At 46.7% G+C, this 13657-nt stretch overlaps 1 protein-coding gene across 2 annotated transcripts in view; it reads right to left on the bottom strand.

The window, feature by feature from the left end:
- The window catches only part of LOC132002195 (protein argonaute-1), a 37873-nt gene extending 24582 nt beyond the window's left edge, over positions 1-13291 (bottom strand). Inside the window, exons 1-8 of one of the 2 annotated variants that reach the window (XM_059377244.1) lie at positions 13100-13291; positions 7926-8109; positions 4350-4470; positions 3741-3922; positions 3206-3342; positions 2840-2974; positions 2602-2689; positions 1798-1945 (exon numbers count right to left, since the gene is read on the bottom strand). In XM_059377244.1, coding sequence (XP_059233227.1) covers positions 1798-1945; positions 2602-2689; positions 2840-2974; positions 3206-3342; positions 3741-3922; positions 4350-4470; positions 7926-8109; positions 13100-13124 — 1020 coding nt within the window. In that variant the 5' untranslated portion in view covers positions 13125-13291. The remainder of the gene's footprint in view (positions 1-1797; positions 1946-2601; positions 2690-2839; positions 2975-3205; positions 3343-3740; positions 3923-4349; positions 4471-7925; positions 8110-13099) is intronic. The other variant, XM_059377246.1, reaches the window with a different exon arrangement.
- Between the last annotated feature and the right edge of the window lie 366 nt (positions 13292-13657).

The following is a 13657-nucleotide window of genomic DNA, read 5'->3' as shown; positions in this document are numbered from 1 at the left end:
TTATCATTTACTTCCTGCCTGGAAGGATCTTCCCTCAGGTTAATGAAGGTTGTCTCTAACTCAAAATTTAGGACTCAAATGTCACCTAAAAGAGATCCTCCCTGACCATAACTAAAGTGGCTCTCCAAACCCCTCCTTCCTTACTTCTGTCCCCTTTATCTGTTTTATTATTCTGATACCACTTACAGCTATGTCAAAATATCTTATTTATTGTCTATCTCCCCCTTCTAGAATATTACACTCTATGACAGGGACCTTGTCTGTCTTGTTAATCTCTACATTCCCGGCACTTAAAAGAGCAAATAACACACAGCAGGAGCTCAATTAATATTTGAAATAAATAATAAGAAGAATAAAAATATGTCATTATATAAATTAATCACCTTGGAAACTAATGTTTACACAGAAGTAATGTTAATTTGCTAAAAATCTTAGCTTGCAGAAGATATTAACTAAAGCCTATCTACTTAGCTGGGATTGTCTTTGAAAACTCCTGCTTTCACCTCAAGAGAACATACTGTCTTCATTCCACTTTCCGTGCATCAACGCTTTTTTTTTGTTTGTTTTAAAGATTTTATTTATTTATTTGAGAGAGAGATCACAAGTAGGCAGAGAGGCAGGCAGAGAGAAAGGGGGAAGCAGGCTTCCCGTCGAGCAGAGAGCCCAATGCAGGGCTCCATCCCAGGACCCTAAGACCATGACCTGAGCCGAGGGCAGAGGCTTAACCCACTGAGCCACCCAGGTGCCCACACCAACAGCTATTAACTAAAGTCAGAGTTCTTAGGTTTGGGGATCTTCTCTTCCCTCTGCCTAATTTCCTCTGGTTAGCTCTAAATTCCCAGAAGCTAAGGGAAGGCTTGAGCTTTGGTCCCATCTATTTGACTCTTGCTGTGGAAACAAAGTGAGATGTTATTCTAGGTTAGTGCTCCTCCAATTTTAATGTTCATATGAATCCTCTCTGGATTCTGTTAAAAGATTTTGATTCAACAGTTCTAGGTGGAACCTGAGATTCCACATTTCAAACAAGTCCCACTTGCTTCACATTTCAACAAGTCCCACATTTCAAACAAGTCCCCCAAGTAATATCTGTTGCTATTTGTCTACTGACCACACTTTGAGTAGTACTGGACTAAACAATGAAGAAGTCAGCAGTAGCTTCTCATTACACATTTTGGCTAGTGTATACCAAATCAAATATAGCCCAATGGTTCTGCATTTGTATTTTAGGATTTAAATAGCATTTCTATTCTTGAACTGCAGGCTTCAAAGATCTGTTAAAGCACTAAGATATGATAAATCTTGGGGCTAAAACCTTTTCAAAAGGAACACACTGATCACCACAGTGGTAACAGTGAGTAGGATTCACATCATAACTAACAGATATCTCTATTTTCTGGAAAATAAGGTATACTTGTATCTCTAGATCATTTAGGATCCCCAGCTCCAGATAAGAAATATCGAAAGTTAAGACAGGATAAGAGAAATAAAAATAAAAATGAATTCAGATATCTGAAATCTCTGTCCTGAATGAACTACTTAGTTATTAAACATAAATACAGCTTTCACCTTACCTGGCAGTCCTAAAAGAACATGATAGCAGGATGGGGAATAACGAAAGAAATTAGCAGGTAAGAATGAGGCCTACAATTCACAAAATGACCTCATACCTCTCAGAACGTCAATTTTCCAAGCTTCAAAATGAGAATGAGAGACTATGAATGGGAGAACACACCTCTGATCACCAGTGTGCAGGTACAATGCTTGTTCTCCAACCCAGCCATTACTTGGCAGCCTCACCTCTAAGGGCAGGTAGGTATGCTTTTGTTCCTGGCCAACTTGCAGGCAGGGCAGGTGGGGATACTTGAGCTGAAGGTTATATTTCTGCTTGAAATACTGTGCCACGGTGCACTCCACAGTCTGTCCACTCTCTAGCTGCAAGGGAAACCTGTTCGGGGGAAGGGAAGGAAGTGTCAGAGCCCAGCACTTAATCCCACCTCTTTAGACTTACAACCACGGGAAGCCCCAGACTTGGCTTCATCCCTATCCAGCCTCTTTGAGCACTGCCGTTCACAGGAAAACAGGCAAGACAGGGCTCTGAGAGGGAAGACAAAAGATCTGAAAGGCAAGTTCCACAATACTCAAGACCATATCTGACTCATATGCATTTCTAGTGCAGACCATAAAGTCCTACACACAGCAGAGACTCATAGTCGCAGTCTGAGGTCAAGGAGGTAGATAGAATCAATAACAAATTCCCCAAGGTCTAGCCCAGGAGCCCTGACTTCTTTTTCAGAACGAAGAGTAAGTTGTGAAAGATCCTTACATTTACAGAACTGAGGCAGCAGTCAGGGGAATACTCTTGTTCTATAGTAAAGGCCCAAGGAAGAAAGGTAGAGACCAAGAAGGTAAAAATGTCAAGGAGAGTATCAAGGATCTGGGAAGTTTGGAGGATGGATGGCAAACTCCCACAGCTTATCTTTGAAAAAAACGCCTCATCCTCAAGGCTGTTAGGGTTAGGGGAGAGGGACAAGAGTGAAAGAAGTTATGCTGAAATATCAGCCCTCTTCCACTAAGGTACGGCTTAGCAGCCTGTCAACTCACGTCTGATGGCTGGCAGGGCGGCGGGTAACATTACACACACGGTATTTCCTCTTCATCTGTCCACAGTGGGTTACTTCCACCTTTAGCCCTGGAATACACACACTGCTTGTCAGAGTTGGAAAAGGCTGCTCATGCACCCAGGCTTGGCCTCTCCCCTGAATATATCCCAAGGGGATTTCCTTTTAGGACTAAAGACAAAGTGGTGCTGTTTCCCTTCCCCACCTGGTTGGGTCCTCACCTTTGATCTCCTTGGTGAAACGCACACGCTGAGAGTCTGTGAGGGGCTTGGGTTGCTCGTCTATGTTCCTGATGTCTAGCACCTCACACATGAACTCAATCACCGGCTGTGCCTTGTAGAAGGCAGTGGCTGAGACTGTGGGGACAGGGTGGATATAGGATATAGCTCAGCTCAGGTTTGGTCTTTCAGAATAAATGGAGGCACTGCTCTTTACACCCTCTTCCTTATAGGGTATTGGGATGGGGGAGGGGTCCCAGGGCTATAGGGATTAGACTAGGAGTATGGTTGCAGAGCTGGGAGGGATGAGGCTGGGAGTGTGGTCACTGGACTCAGGGTGCCCCTGGCTCCATAGCTCTCCCCACTCACCGTCAATGTTGAGCATCATCTTCCACATGGCAGGGCGCACAGACTGGTGAAAGCCGAACCAGACCTCGCGCCCACCCCCCAGCGGGTGGTAGTAGCCCTCAGGCGGTGAGAAGAAGGAGCGGCCCACGGGGGTGTACCTGGCAGGGACAGGCAGAGAACTGGTCCCTCGGGCACAGGCCCCCACCCTGTGAGGCATCCTGGGCACGGAGGAGCCCTGGCCTGGAAGGCAGGACACCAGGGCTTTAATTCCAGCTCTGATCCTTGACTAGTTGTATGACTGACCTTGCACAAGTCTATCTTTTCTCTGTCCCGCAGGGACAGATGGGGTGGAGGTCCAAAGATATCTATAAGGGCCAGGGCCAAGGCTTTAAACCACCTAAATATATATGCATACTGTTTGGCATATGGTAGGGCTTCAATGTATGTTTTATTTGAAATGCATATTGTGGGACCTTAATAAGTGCTTATTTTCCCCACCTCCCCACATAGCAATTATGCCACCACTAGTTGCCCAGTTACAAACTAAACCCAGTACCTCATGGATGCCAGGTGCCTCATGGCCACATCCAGGGCTTGCACAGACTCCAAGGGAACAGGGATCTGCCCACTGACAAGGGCCTCGTGCAGCATGCGCCAGCTAACAATAGCTAGCCACTTGATGGAGACCTTAAAGATTCGATCCTTCCCTTCCCCAGGGATTGTCACCTCAAAGTCAACCTTCAGAAGAAAGGAGGTGAAGGATTGCCAGTGCTTTCCACACAGTCCAACATTCCTTGCCCTGCCCCAGCTTCCCCCACCACATAGATTTCCCAAGCACTTGCTCCTTAAACTGACAGGGCCAACAATGAAGATTTCAGAGGAAATCCAGACATTTAGTCTCTAGCCACATTAGCTTAGTACTTCTATCCCTCTCAACTTAGCAGGAAGTCTTTAGGTCTATTTTAAGTCTAACCTCAGTGTTTGGGACAAGGACAGATATACACTGGCTAAATAAACATCAGCATCTACCCATCCCTCACCCTAAAACACACTTTCTCATCATAAAAGATGATAGGTATTTCTGAACTGCCAGACTCCAAATAGACTTACATGAGTTGTGTACCACCCCAGACCCCTGGCACATCTAGCCTGACTCCCAGCTTACCCGTTCATTGCCAATGGGCAGTGCTGTGACAGTGTAAATGTTCTTCTTTCCATCATACACGGGCTTGCGATCACCAAAGATCTGAGGCTTGAAATGCTGGACCATGTATTCCACCACCTCCCTGTGGGAGATAGAAGCAGCCTATGGAAGCTGAGAGACTACTACTTCAAGCTCTTGGAGGCAATTCGATGTTCAGGTAATGTCCACCCCCTCCTAGCAGCTACTCTAATCTCTACTCTGTGGTAGTGCTTCTCAAATGTTAACTTTCATATGAATCACCTGGAGATTTTATTAAAATGCAGATTCTAATTCAGGTCTAGAGCAAAGTCTGAAATTCTACAGTCTTAATAAGCTATCAAGTGATGCTTCTGGTTCTCAGATCACCAAGGCTCTAAAGAATCTGAAAGAGTAGTACATGTGCCTTCTGGAGGCAGAGTGGGGAGGCAGAGAAGAAAAGGACTCATTCCCAAGGTCTATCTAGAATCAGGAACAGAATCCAGGCTGCTCCAATCCCCAAACTGAGACATAAAAAAGGTAGATGAGGAAAAGGTGTGAATTGATATAGGAATAAACCGTGGAAGAACCCTATCTCTTCCATCTCTCTGAAGCTCTAAGTCCCACCTCATTATCATCTCTTTCTTGATTTTACTTCCTGTCCTCTGCCCCTAAGATTCCAGAATGTCCATTTATCCTTCAGAATACCATTCCACCCAACAATCCGACCTCTTTACTTTCTAAACCAAAGCTCTTGAATACTATTGGTTTAAAAAAACCCTCAAACTATATTTGTAAATAACAATAAATACATGGTTTCAATCCTAATTAGGCTTCAGTGCTACCAAGCAATCTTTTCCATGTCCCTGATCAGTACCATCCCTCACAGACTGTGTCAAACTTTCTCCTCTACCCTTTAACTCCAGAACCCGTTTCTACCTCCAATCAAAAATCAACTCTAGGGAAGCCCCGGTGGTTCAGTGGGTTAAGCCTCTGCCTTCGGCTCATGTCATGATCTCAGGGTCATGGGACTGAGTCCCACATGGGGCTCTCTGCTTAGCAGGGAGCCTGCTTCCTCCTCTCTCTCTGCCTGCCTCTCTGCCTACTTGAGATCTCTGTCTGTCAAATGAATAAATTTCAAAAATCTTAAAAAAAAAAAAAAATCAACTCTAATGACTCTAAAAAGAGCACAAGATAGGCAAGGCCACCTTCAAGTTCCCAGACATATGAATAAACGTATTTATGTAGGCAGACCTCTTTTCTTTTCTTCTCACACTTGAAATGTCCCCTCCATATGTAATTTTTAAATATATGAAAATGTGTTCAACTTCACTCAATAGAGAAACTCAATTTAAAATTAAACCAAGGGCGCCTGTGTGGCTCAGTGGGTTAAAGTCTCTGCCTTCGGCTCAGGTCATGATCCCAGGGTCCTGGAATCGAGCCCCATCGGGATCTCTGCTTAGCAGGGAGCCTGCTTCCCTCTCTCTCTCTGCCTGCCTCTCTGCCTACTTGTGATCTCTGTCTGTCAAATAAATAAAATCTTTAAAAAAATAAAAAATTAAAAAAGAAATAAAATTAAATTAAACCAAGCAAGATTGGGGCACCTGGCTCGCTCAGTTGGTAGAGCTGCAACTCTTGATCTCAGGACTGTAAGTTCAAGCCCCAAGCTGGGCAAAGAACTTACTTTAAAAAATAAGTAAAATTGATCCAAGATATAATTTTCTACATATCAGAATTCCAAAGGTCAAAAAATCCAATACACTGGACTGGTACAGAAGGAAGAGGCACTAATACTCTTGATAATGGGAGTATAAATTGGTACAATTTACCTTAAAAAAAACAAAACAAAACAAACAAACAAACAAAAACAACTGGTAGTATCTCCAAATTTTTCAATGTATTATGCCAGCAATTCCACGCCTAGGAATTTATCCTATAGATACACTCATATTTCAGTGCAAAAATGTATCTACATTTGATAATATTCAACAGTTTCACTTTTGTAGCAAAAGTTTAGGTTAAAGCTAAGTGTTCCTCCATAGATTTATTAAATAAGTTATAATACATCCATTCAATGGAATATCTATGGAGCTATGTAAAAGACTAAGGCAGGTATACATGATCTGATATATATTGTTCAGTGGAAAAAAAGCAAGGTACAAACAAGGCTTACTGGATTCTATATTTTGTGTGTATGGGTTTTTTTGTTTGTTTTGTTTTGTTTTTTAAAGATTTTATTTATTTATTTGACAGAGAGAGAGATCATAAGTAGGCAGAGAGGCAGGCAGAGGGTGGTGGGCGGGGGAAGCGGGCTCCCTTCTGAGCAGAGAGCCTGATGTGGGGCTCGATCCCAGGACCTAGAGATCATGACCTGAGCCAAAGGCTTAACCCACTGAGCCACCCAGGTGCCCTGTGTGTGTGTGTTTTTAAGATTTTATTTATTTATTTGACAGAGATCACAAGTAGGCAGAGAGGCAGGCAGAGAGAGAGGGGGAAGCAGGCTCCCCACTGAGCAGGGCGCCCAATGTGGGGTTCCATCCCAGGACCCTGGGAACATGACCTGAGCCAAAGGCAGATACTTAACCAACGGAGCCACCCCAGTACTCCTATTTTGTGCATTTTAAAAAACATTTTATATACACATATGCTTACATATGCAAACAAAAATATGTGGGAGCATACTCAAGAATGGTAACAATGAATGCCTTTAGGGAAAAGGACTAGGGGACTAAGGACCAGGGTAACAGGAGACATTTTTCACTGCTGCTCTTTTTGTAATATTTTATTTATTTTTACATTGTGCATATGTAGTTTTCAAGTAATAATGAAATAAATTAATTCTGAAAAGAAATATCGCTTCGGGGCACCCAGATGGCTTAGTTGGAAGAGCATCAGACTCTTATTCTCAGGGTTCTAAGTCTGAGCTCCATGCTGGGTAGAGAGATTACTTAAAAATAAAATCTTAAAAAAAAAAAAAAAGAAAGGGAAGAAAGAAAGAAGTATTGCTTTTTCCAAGGCTAATTCCTCCAACTATGTTTCTGTTCTATAATGTCTTTCTGCCTTAGCAATAAGTAGGAACTCATTCCTCTCCCTTCTGCCCAGTACCTTTAATTAGCTTCTTCTCCTGTTTATCTAGGTCTTCTTCTTAAAAACTTTCAGTTCATTCATTCATTTTAACAAGTACTGCAATGCACAATGCACTGTACTTGACTCCTATAAATCCTCTCTAACCAACATAGTCTCTCTCTCTCCCCATGCTTCACTGTCAAGCTATTTAATAAAGGCTATTTGCTCTCACTGTCCTTACCACATTACCTTCTACTTATTCGTCAACTCACTATAGTTAGATTACTAACTAACCCAATTACTCTGCTGAAATTCCTTTGCAAAAGGCACCAATATCTCTTAATAGCCAAATTCAATGATATTTTTCAGTGTTTACCTTACCTGGAATCTCCTCCTCAAAAACTTCTTTGAATCTGGTGATACCACCCTCTACCAGTTTTCTGGACAGTCTCTGAAGATTCTGAGACTCAGGACAGTAAAGACCCCTGGATTTGGCAGCTTATGTGCGTCACTTACCGGTTGACTCTGCGAGGACACTTATCCGGCTTGATATCCACCTCGTAGTGGTAGACGTCAATCTTAGGGATGTCCACCTCAAAGTAATTGGCCAGGAGCTTGATTGGTTTCCCCACAGTACCAATGCCAGGTCGGCGAGGTGCCTGGAACACCTGCTGCAGGGGGGGCAGGTAGGCGCCTGCAGCTACAAGATAAAGAGGCTGGTGAGGGTAGAGTCTAGCAATCTTCATATCATTCTGATCAGAGAAGGCACAAGGCCTCCCGGAACCAAACAGGAGAGTATAAGGGAAGCCTCCTTCCTGCCTACCCAACTCAACTGAGGGGTTCCACAGACTCAGACAACCCACGTTCATTTTTTTCAAACCTCTCTCCAGATAGGAAAATTATCCTTCTTGTCTCTCTTTGATTCATCAAGTGAATACTTAATATGTTTCTATTACATGTTAAGCAGAGGAGCTAAATCTGGCTCCCAATAATAAAACTTTCTTTCTTGTACTAGATTAAGACACCTGCCTCCACCAGGTATCTAACAGACCAAGAATTCTCTTCTCTGCCAGCCAGATGCTCACTTCACTTATCACCATCCTGAACATGAAATAGCAACATCATAATGCTCCTCTGCAATGTAAGCAGGAGGAAGATCCAAAGAAGGTCAGGCTAGGGGGATGTGAGGGAGACAATGTTTTAGAATGGATTAAGGCAACTGAATGGCTGAGGGTGGAGAGACATTAAAGTTGAAAAGGCTAAAAAAAATACAGTTTGGAGACAAAAGAAAGGAGAGAGGCTGAAACAGGAAGCTGACAAAGCGGCCACAACTGGAAATCACAGCAGAAAGAGGCTTGATCTAGGAAAGAGGAAAGGCTGGAGTTAAGGCCTGGGAAACATAAAGGTTAGAGTTGGGAGCCTGAGCAAGAAGCAACGCTGCAACTAGGGAGACAAAGAAGAAAAAGTTCACAAGAAGAAAAAGCTAAGGAATGAAGACAGGCAGAACACAGGAAACTGGACTAAGAATAGGCTAGTGTACAGGACTTGGGAAGGAGAGGCAGCCATTAACATGCTGGAGAAGAATGAGATACTGGCTCTGAGGAGGAGAATAAGGTGCTTTGCACAGGCACAGCTCCTGCCACACAGAGAGCCCAGACAGTAACAGAAGGGATCAGTTTCAAGATAGAGCAGGCCCCTGGGAAAGGGCTAGGGCAGGGCCAGCTTCCACTACTTTCTCCTCTTTTGCCACCAGCTAGATTGCTGCCCCTAGTTTTAGTTTCTAGCTTGAGGGGAAAGAGAAGAAAAAGGGACACTGCCTAAGAGAAGCCTCTGTCCATAGCTACTATCGTCATTGCCACTAGAGGACCAGCCCAGGTGGGAGAGACGAATAAACCAGCCCAGAACCTCCCATCATCATAGCTCTGCTTTCACAGTCTGCCAGGCAGGGGGGATGGGGCATATCCTCAGCTGGGGGGTCAGGAAGAGGTCAGAACCATTCTCGGGAGGGGCAAGCTTCCCAGAGCTAAGCTGCTATGTCTCCTTCTAACTACCTGTCAAGCCCAGCCCCACTCTGCAGACAGGGAAATGCAGACAGAAAGGGAGGCTCAGCCTGGGAGTACAGGGCCATCAAGGACCAAGCTACATAGGGAAGTGAAAGCCTAACTACTAGCACCTGGGTGCCTACCCCAGAAAGAGCTGGACAAAAATTACACATAAGCAATAGATATATGCAAACACATAGTAAGACACATTCCTGTCATACACACCCAAACACACGCTTAGACCTAGACAGTTTACCTTTATATATATACCCCTCACCGCCCTAGATGGTGAGTTCTTCAAGAGCAGGGACTGTATCTTGCCTCCTAGCATATAGGAGGTGTCCAACATACAGATATTAAATGAATAAACAAATATCCACAGATATATCATGAAGAACACATATGCATACACAACATTCAAACACCTGCAAACTGCTAAAAAACAATTATACACCCTGCAAAAAATAAACATCCTGGTGGATATAAGAGATACCCTTCCCTTCCCCAAATTTTTACATTCCATTCACCTCCATAGCCTTCCAGGCTGAATAATCATTTGGATTCTTGGGAAAAAAGGCATCCCCTAGAGCTGGGGGCTGGGTGGAAATGATGGGGGATGGGACACTCAAAGGCTTCTCTTCCCCAGACATAGGACTACACATCAAATTCAGCCTTAGGCACCCTCCACTCCAAGGAGGCTTTGAGAAAACAGAAGAACCCCCTTTTCCCCTTCATCCTCAAACTAGGGAAGGCAAAAGGGAGAACCTCTCTCCCATCCCATCCCCCAGCAAGCCTTAGAGCTGTACAGAGTCCCCCCCCTTAGCCTACCCTGCCCCCAGTTTTTAGTCTGAGAAAGGGAGACACTTCCCTTCAAACCCAGACAGGGACAGACGGCCACTTTGTGATGCAGATGAGGGCCCCCGCACGGAGGACAAAGCTTGGGCCTTGGGGGAAAAGGGGCGGGGCCCTTCCTTGCAGACAAAAGCAAGGAGGGAGGGGCCATGAAAAGGACACTCCCCCTCCCCCATCCCTAACCAGCCCTGAGAAGGAAAAGTAACCAAGCTGAAAGGCCTGGCTCAGGGATTCCTTCCCTGCAGTTTTGAGGCCCACATACCTCCTTGAGAGCCAGACTGCCTATTCGAAACACAAACTCAAGGCTGCGTTAGCTGTCCAGTAAGCAAAGACTAAGAAGCCAACCTCTCCTAAAAAAAATTTATCCACACATGAGTATATACAACTACTAAATATCCATACATGTGCTTCACCATTTATGTTCACAATGGAATGTGATTCACTTCATTTACTAAATGTGTACTTTGTGTCAGGGCCTAGAAACTCACTGTTTCCACAGATAAATTAGGTATTACCTCTACCCTCCTGAAGCTCCCAATCTAGTATATGTGCTTGGAACACACCTGAGCACAGAAAGCACACATCAGGACATAGCCCAGTAAAGTGAGCACCAGTACCTTTAATTTTGTGTACTGTGTCCTCCAACTTTCAAAAAAATAGTCTTAGCCTGGGAAGGAGGCAGTTATGGGGTCCCTCCATTCACAGCTTCCAGACTGAACTTCAACTATGCCTTCTGATGAGGTAAAGCTGGTCCCACTAGGCTACAGCTGACTCCAGATACCAGGCTCTAGTCCCTTCCCAAGAAGATTATATCTTGCAATAAGAAAAAAAAGTAAATGTCTTCATCACTCCAGAGCCTACTAGGAATTCATCAAAATGAAGTCATTAGCAGTGTAGTATGGGTGCCAGCTCCCAGCAATCCATCTGGACCTCTGTGACCTACTCCTACTCTATCTAGTACACAAGTTGCTCAAATAGTCTCCAGCCTAGAAAACCAGGAGAATTACTAGAATGGAGAAAGAATCCTAAGGGAAGGAGAAACAGTTTTCTGAAGTCAGGTGCTCCCCGCATTCTTCATGAAGACCTACACAGCCTTTACGAGGTCATTTTTGTTTGGGGGAAATTAGTCACTAAGTACATACAGATCACTAAATGGATGAGCTGAGTAAATTGGTAGGAGCTATCTCTTTGGGGGAATGGGGGGGGGGAGACGTTGGGGAGGATGGGGGGAGTGTAAGATCAGGCATAAAAAGATAATGATTTTTCCACCAACAATGAAATTCATGTCCCAAAAGAAATGAAATTCTTGTCCTGAATAGAAATCCTATTTCCACCCCTAGAGCAAATGGAAGGAGGTAGTGGGACAAGACCTAAAGGATTCCCAGGTTCAGAATGCTCCTTCCAATCAAAGGGTAAGAGATCTAGGACACAGGAGGTGCCACTATTCCACAGCCCATCCTGGAGACTCTGGTCTTCAGGTAGCCCTACACCAGTCTCTCTGTTCTCATCTCCTTTCACCCTGATTTCCTGTGAATAAGAAGTTAAGGCTATTACCTGGAACTCACCAGGGTGAAAGCTATAAACTCCCCCTCCCCCAAACAACTTATCTGTGACAAAAGGCTAACTTGGCAACCTTGGGTCTAATAACAAGGCCCTGACAGTTTCTGGGGAACAAAGAGAAGAGAAAGAAAAGATATCCAGGGGGGGATAGAAGCCACAAAAAATATTAAAGAATAGAAAGAGAGTAGGCCGTCACGTGAGGAGACATTTCAATGGAAAAATCATCGTCTTTGGATTAAAAGGTCCCATCTCTACAAAGTATTGGACCAGAAACGAGGAAGCCAGGCAGACAACCCCTTCCAGGTAAACCTGGTCCTGGCCTTGCTCCTTCAGTAACCAACACCCTTTCTAAGTTCTCTCTTCAGGGGGAGGACACTGCCTTGGTTCCAGTCTTTCCTCATCCAAGGAGCATACGGCGGCACTTTGGCAGTTTCTCTCAACCCGTTCTTGGCAAATTCTGACTGAGGGTTTCCAGGATCAAGTGTAAGAGCCCCAAAGATGGGGAAGGGGACCATTTCTATTTGCACTCTGCCAACTTAACGTTTGAGAGAACGCGCCCCATCAGCGGGCTCCTTTTTCCAAGACAAATCGGGCGGGATGGGGGAGGGGGGGGGATTCGGGCAGCCACGCCCCCACCACTTCGGGCTGCCCCTTCCAGCTGCCACCTCCGCGCATGCTCCGGCGCCTCCGCTCCAGCTCCCCAGACTCACGGGGGGGAATCCCGGGACTGGATCCCCCCCCCCCGCCCCCCGACCCTAGCCCCAGCGTCAGGCCCGGCTGGGGCGGAGCTCACAGCCCAGCTCTGGCGCCTTCTCCCAAGAGACACTAGCCCAGCCCAGCCCCCGCCCCCCGGCATGCAGCAGCACTGGGCCCATCTGTGTCGACCCCCTCCTCTCCTGGACACCTGGAGCCCGCCCCCTGCCACCTGCCGGGCCTCCCCGTAGGCCTCCCGGGATCTCCGGGAGTCCTTACGTACGTTCAGGCCCTTCTCCCAGATTACTTCCCACCTCCAGGAGTGCATACAGCCTCCTTTGATAAACAGCCCCCGTCTTAGGGCTTCCTTCACAAGGTTTCCCCCGGAACTGCATACAGCCCCCCTTCAAACTGGGCCCCCCATCCCATAAGAGCCCCTCTCCTCACTCAGGAAGCCTTTCCTCACTCGGAAATCCTGTTCTTCACGCGGGAGTCCCCCGGTCCTTGGAGCACGCACCGTCCCCCACTCCCGGGGGCCCTTACCTGCTCCCGAGGGTCCCGCTTCCATCCCATATACCCGTGCGGAGGTCAGGCGGCCCGGAGACTGTGGAGTCCAGAGTGAGGGGCCTAGGTACCCCGCACTCTAGCTGCACGGGCTTCCGGGCCGGGCTCGGCACCCCCCCCCAAGCCCGGCCGCTCGCGCCGCTGCCCCCGCAGCCTCCGTTGCCGCCGCCGCCGCGGAGCCTGCAGCAGCTCCCCCTGCGAGCGCCCGGCCAGCTGCCAGTGCGCAGGCGCGACCGCCAGGCCCAGGGGGCGGACGGGAACGAGTCAAGCGGGGCGCTCCGACGGCAACAAAGGCCAATGGAGAGGGGCGGGAGCACCGGGGACCTGAGGCAGCGGCCCCTGGCGGTCACCCGTCGCCATGCAGCCCGGCGGGAGGGCTCCGGTAAAGGCGCCGCGGAACGGCGCAGCAGCGTAAGTGGGGTGGGGCGGTGGGGGGAGGGGTCTGTCCCCACCGCCCCCCTTCACCCCCGGCAGCAGCCTCCGGCCGTGTGTCTTTTCCCCAAACAGGTCCCTCCAAACCTACACACAGCCTTCCCC

This window comes from Mustela nigripes, chromosome 14 (genome assembly GCF_022355385.1).
Source record: "Mustela nigripes isolate SB6536 chromosome 14, MUSNIG.SB6536, whole genome shotgun sequence".
NCBI classification, from domain to species: domain Eukaryota; kingdom Metazoa; phylum Chordata; class Mammalia; order Carnivora; family Mustelidae; genus Mustela; species Mustela nigripes.
This window is presented reverse-complemented; position numbering and strand designations above follow the sequence as displayed.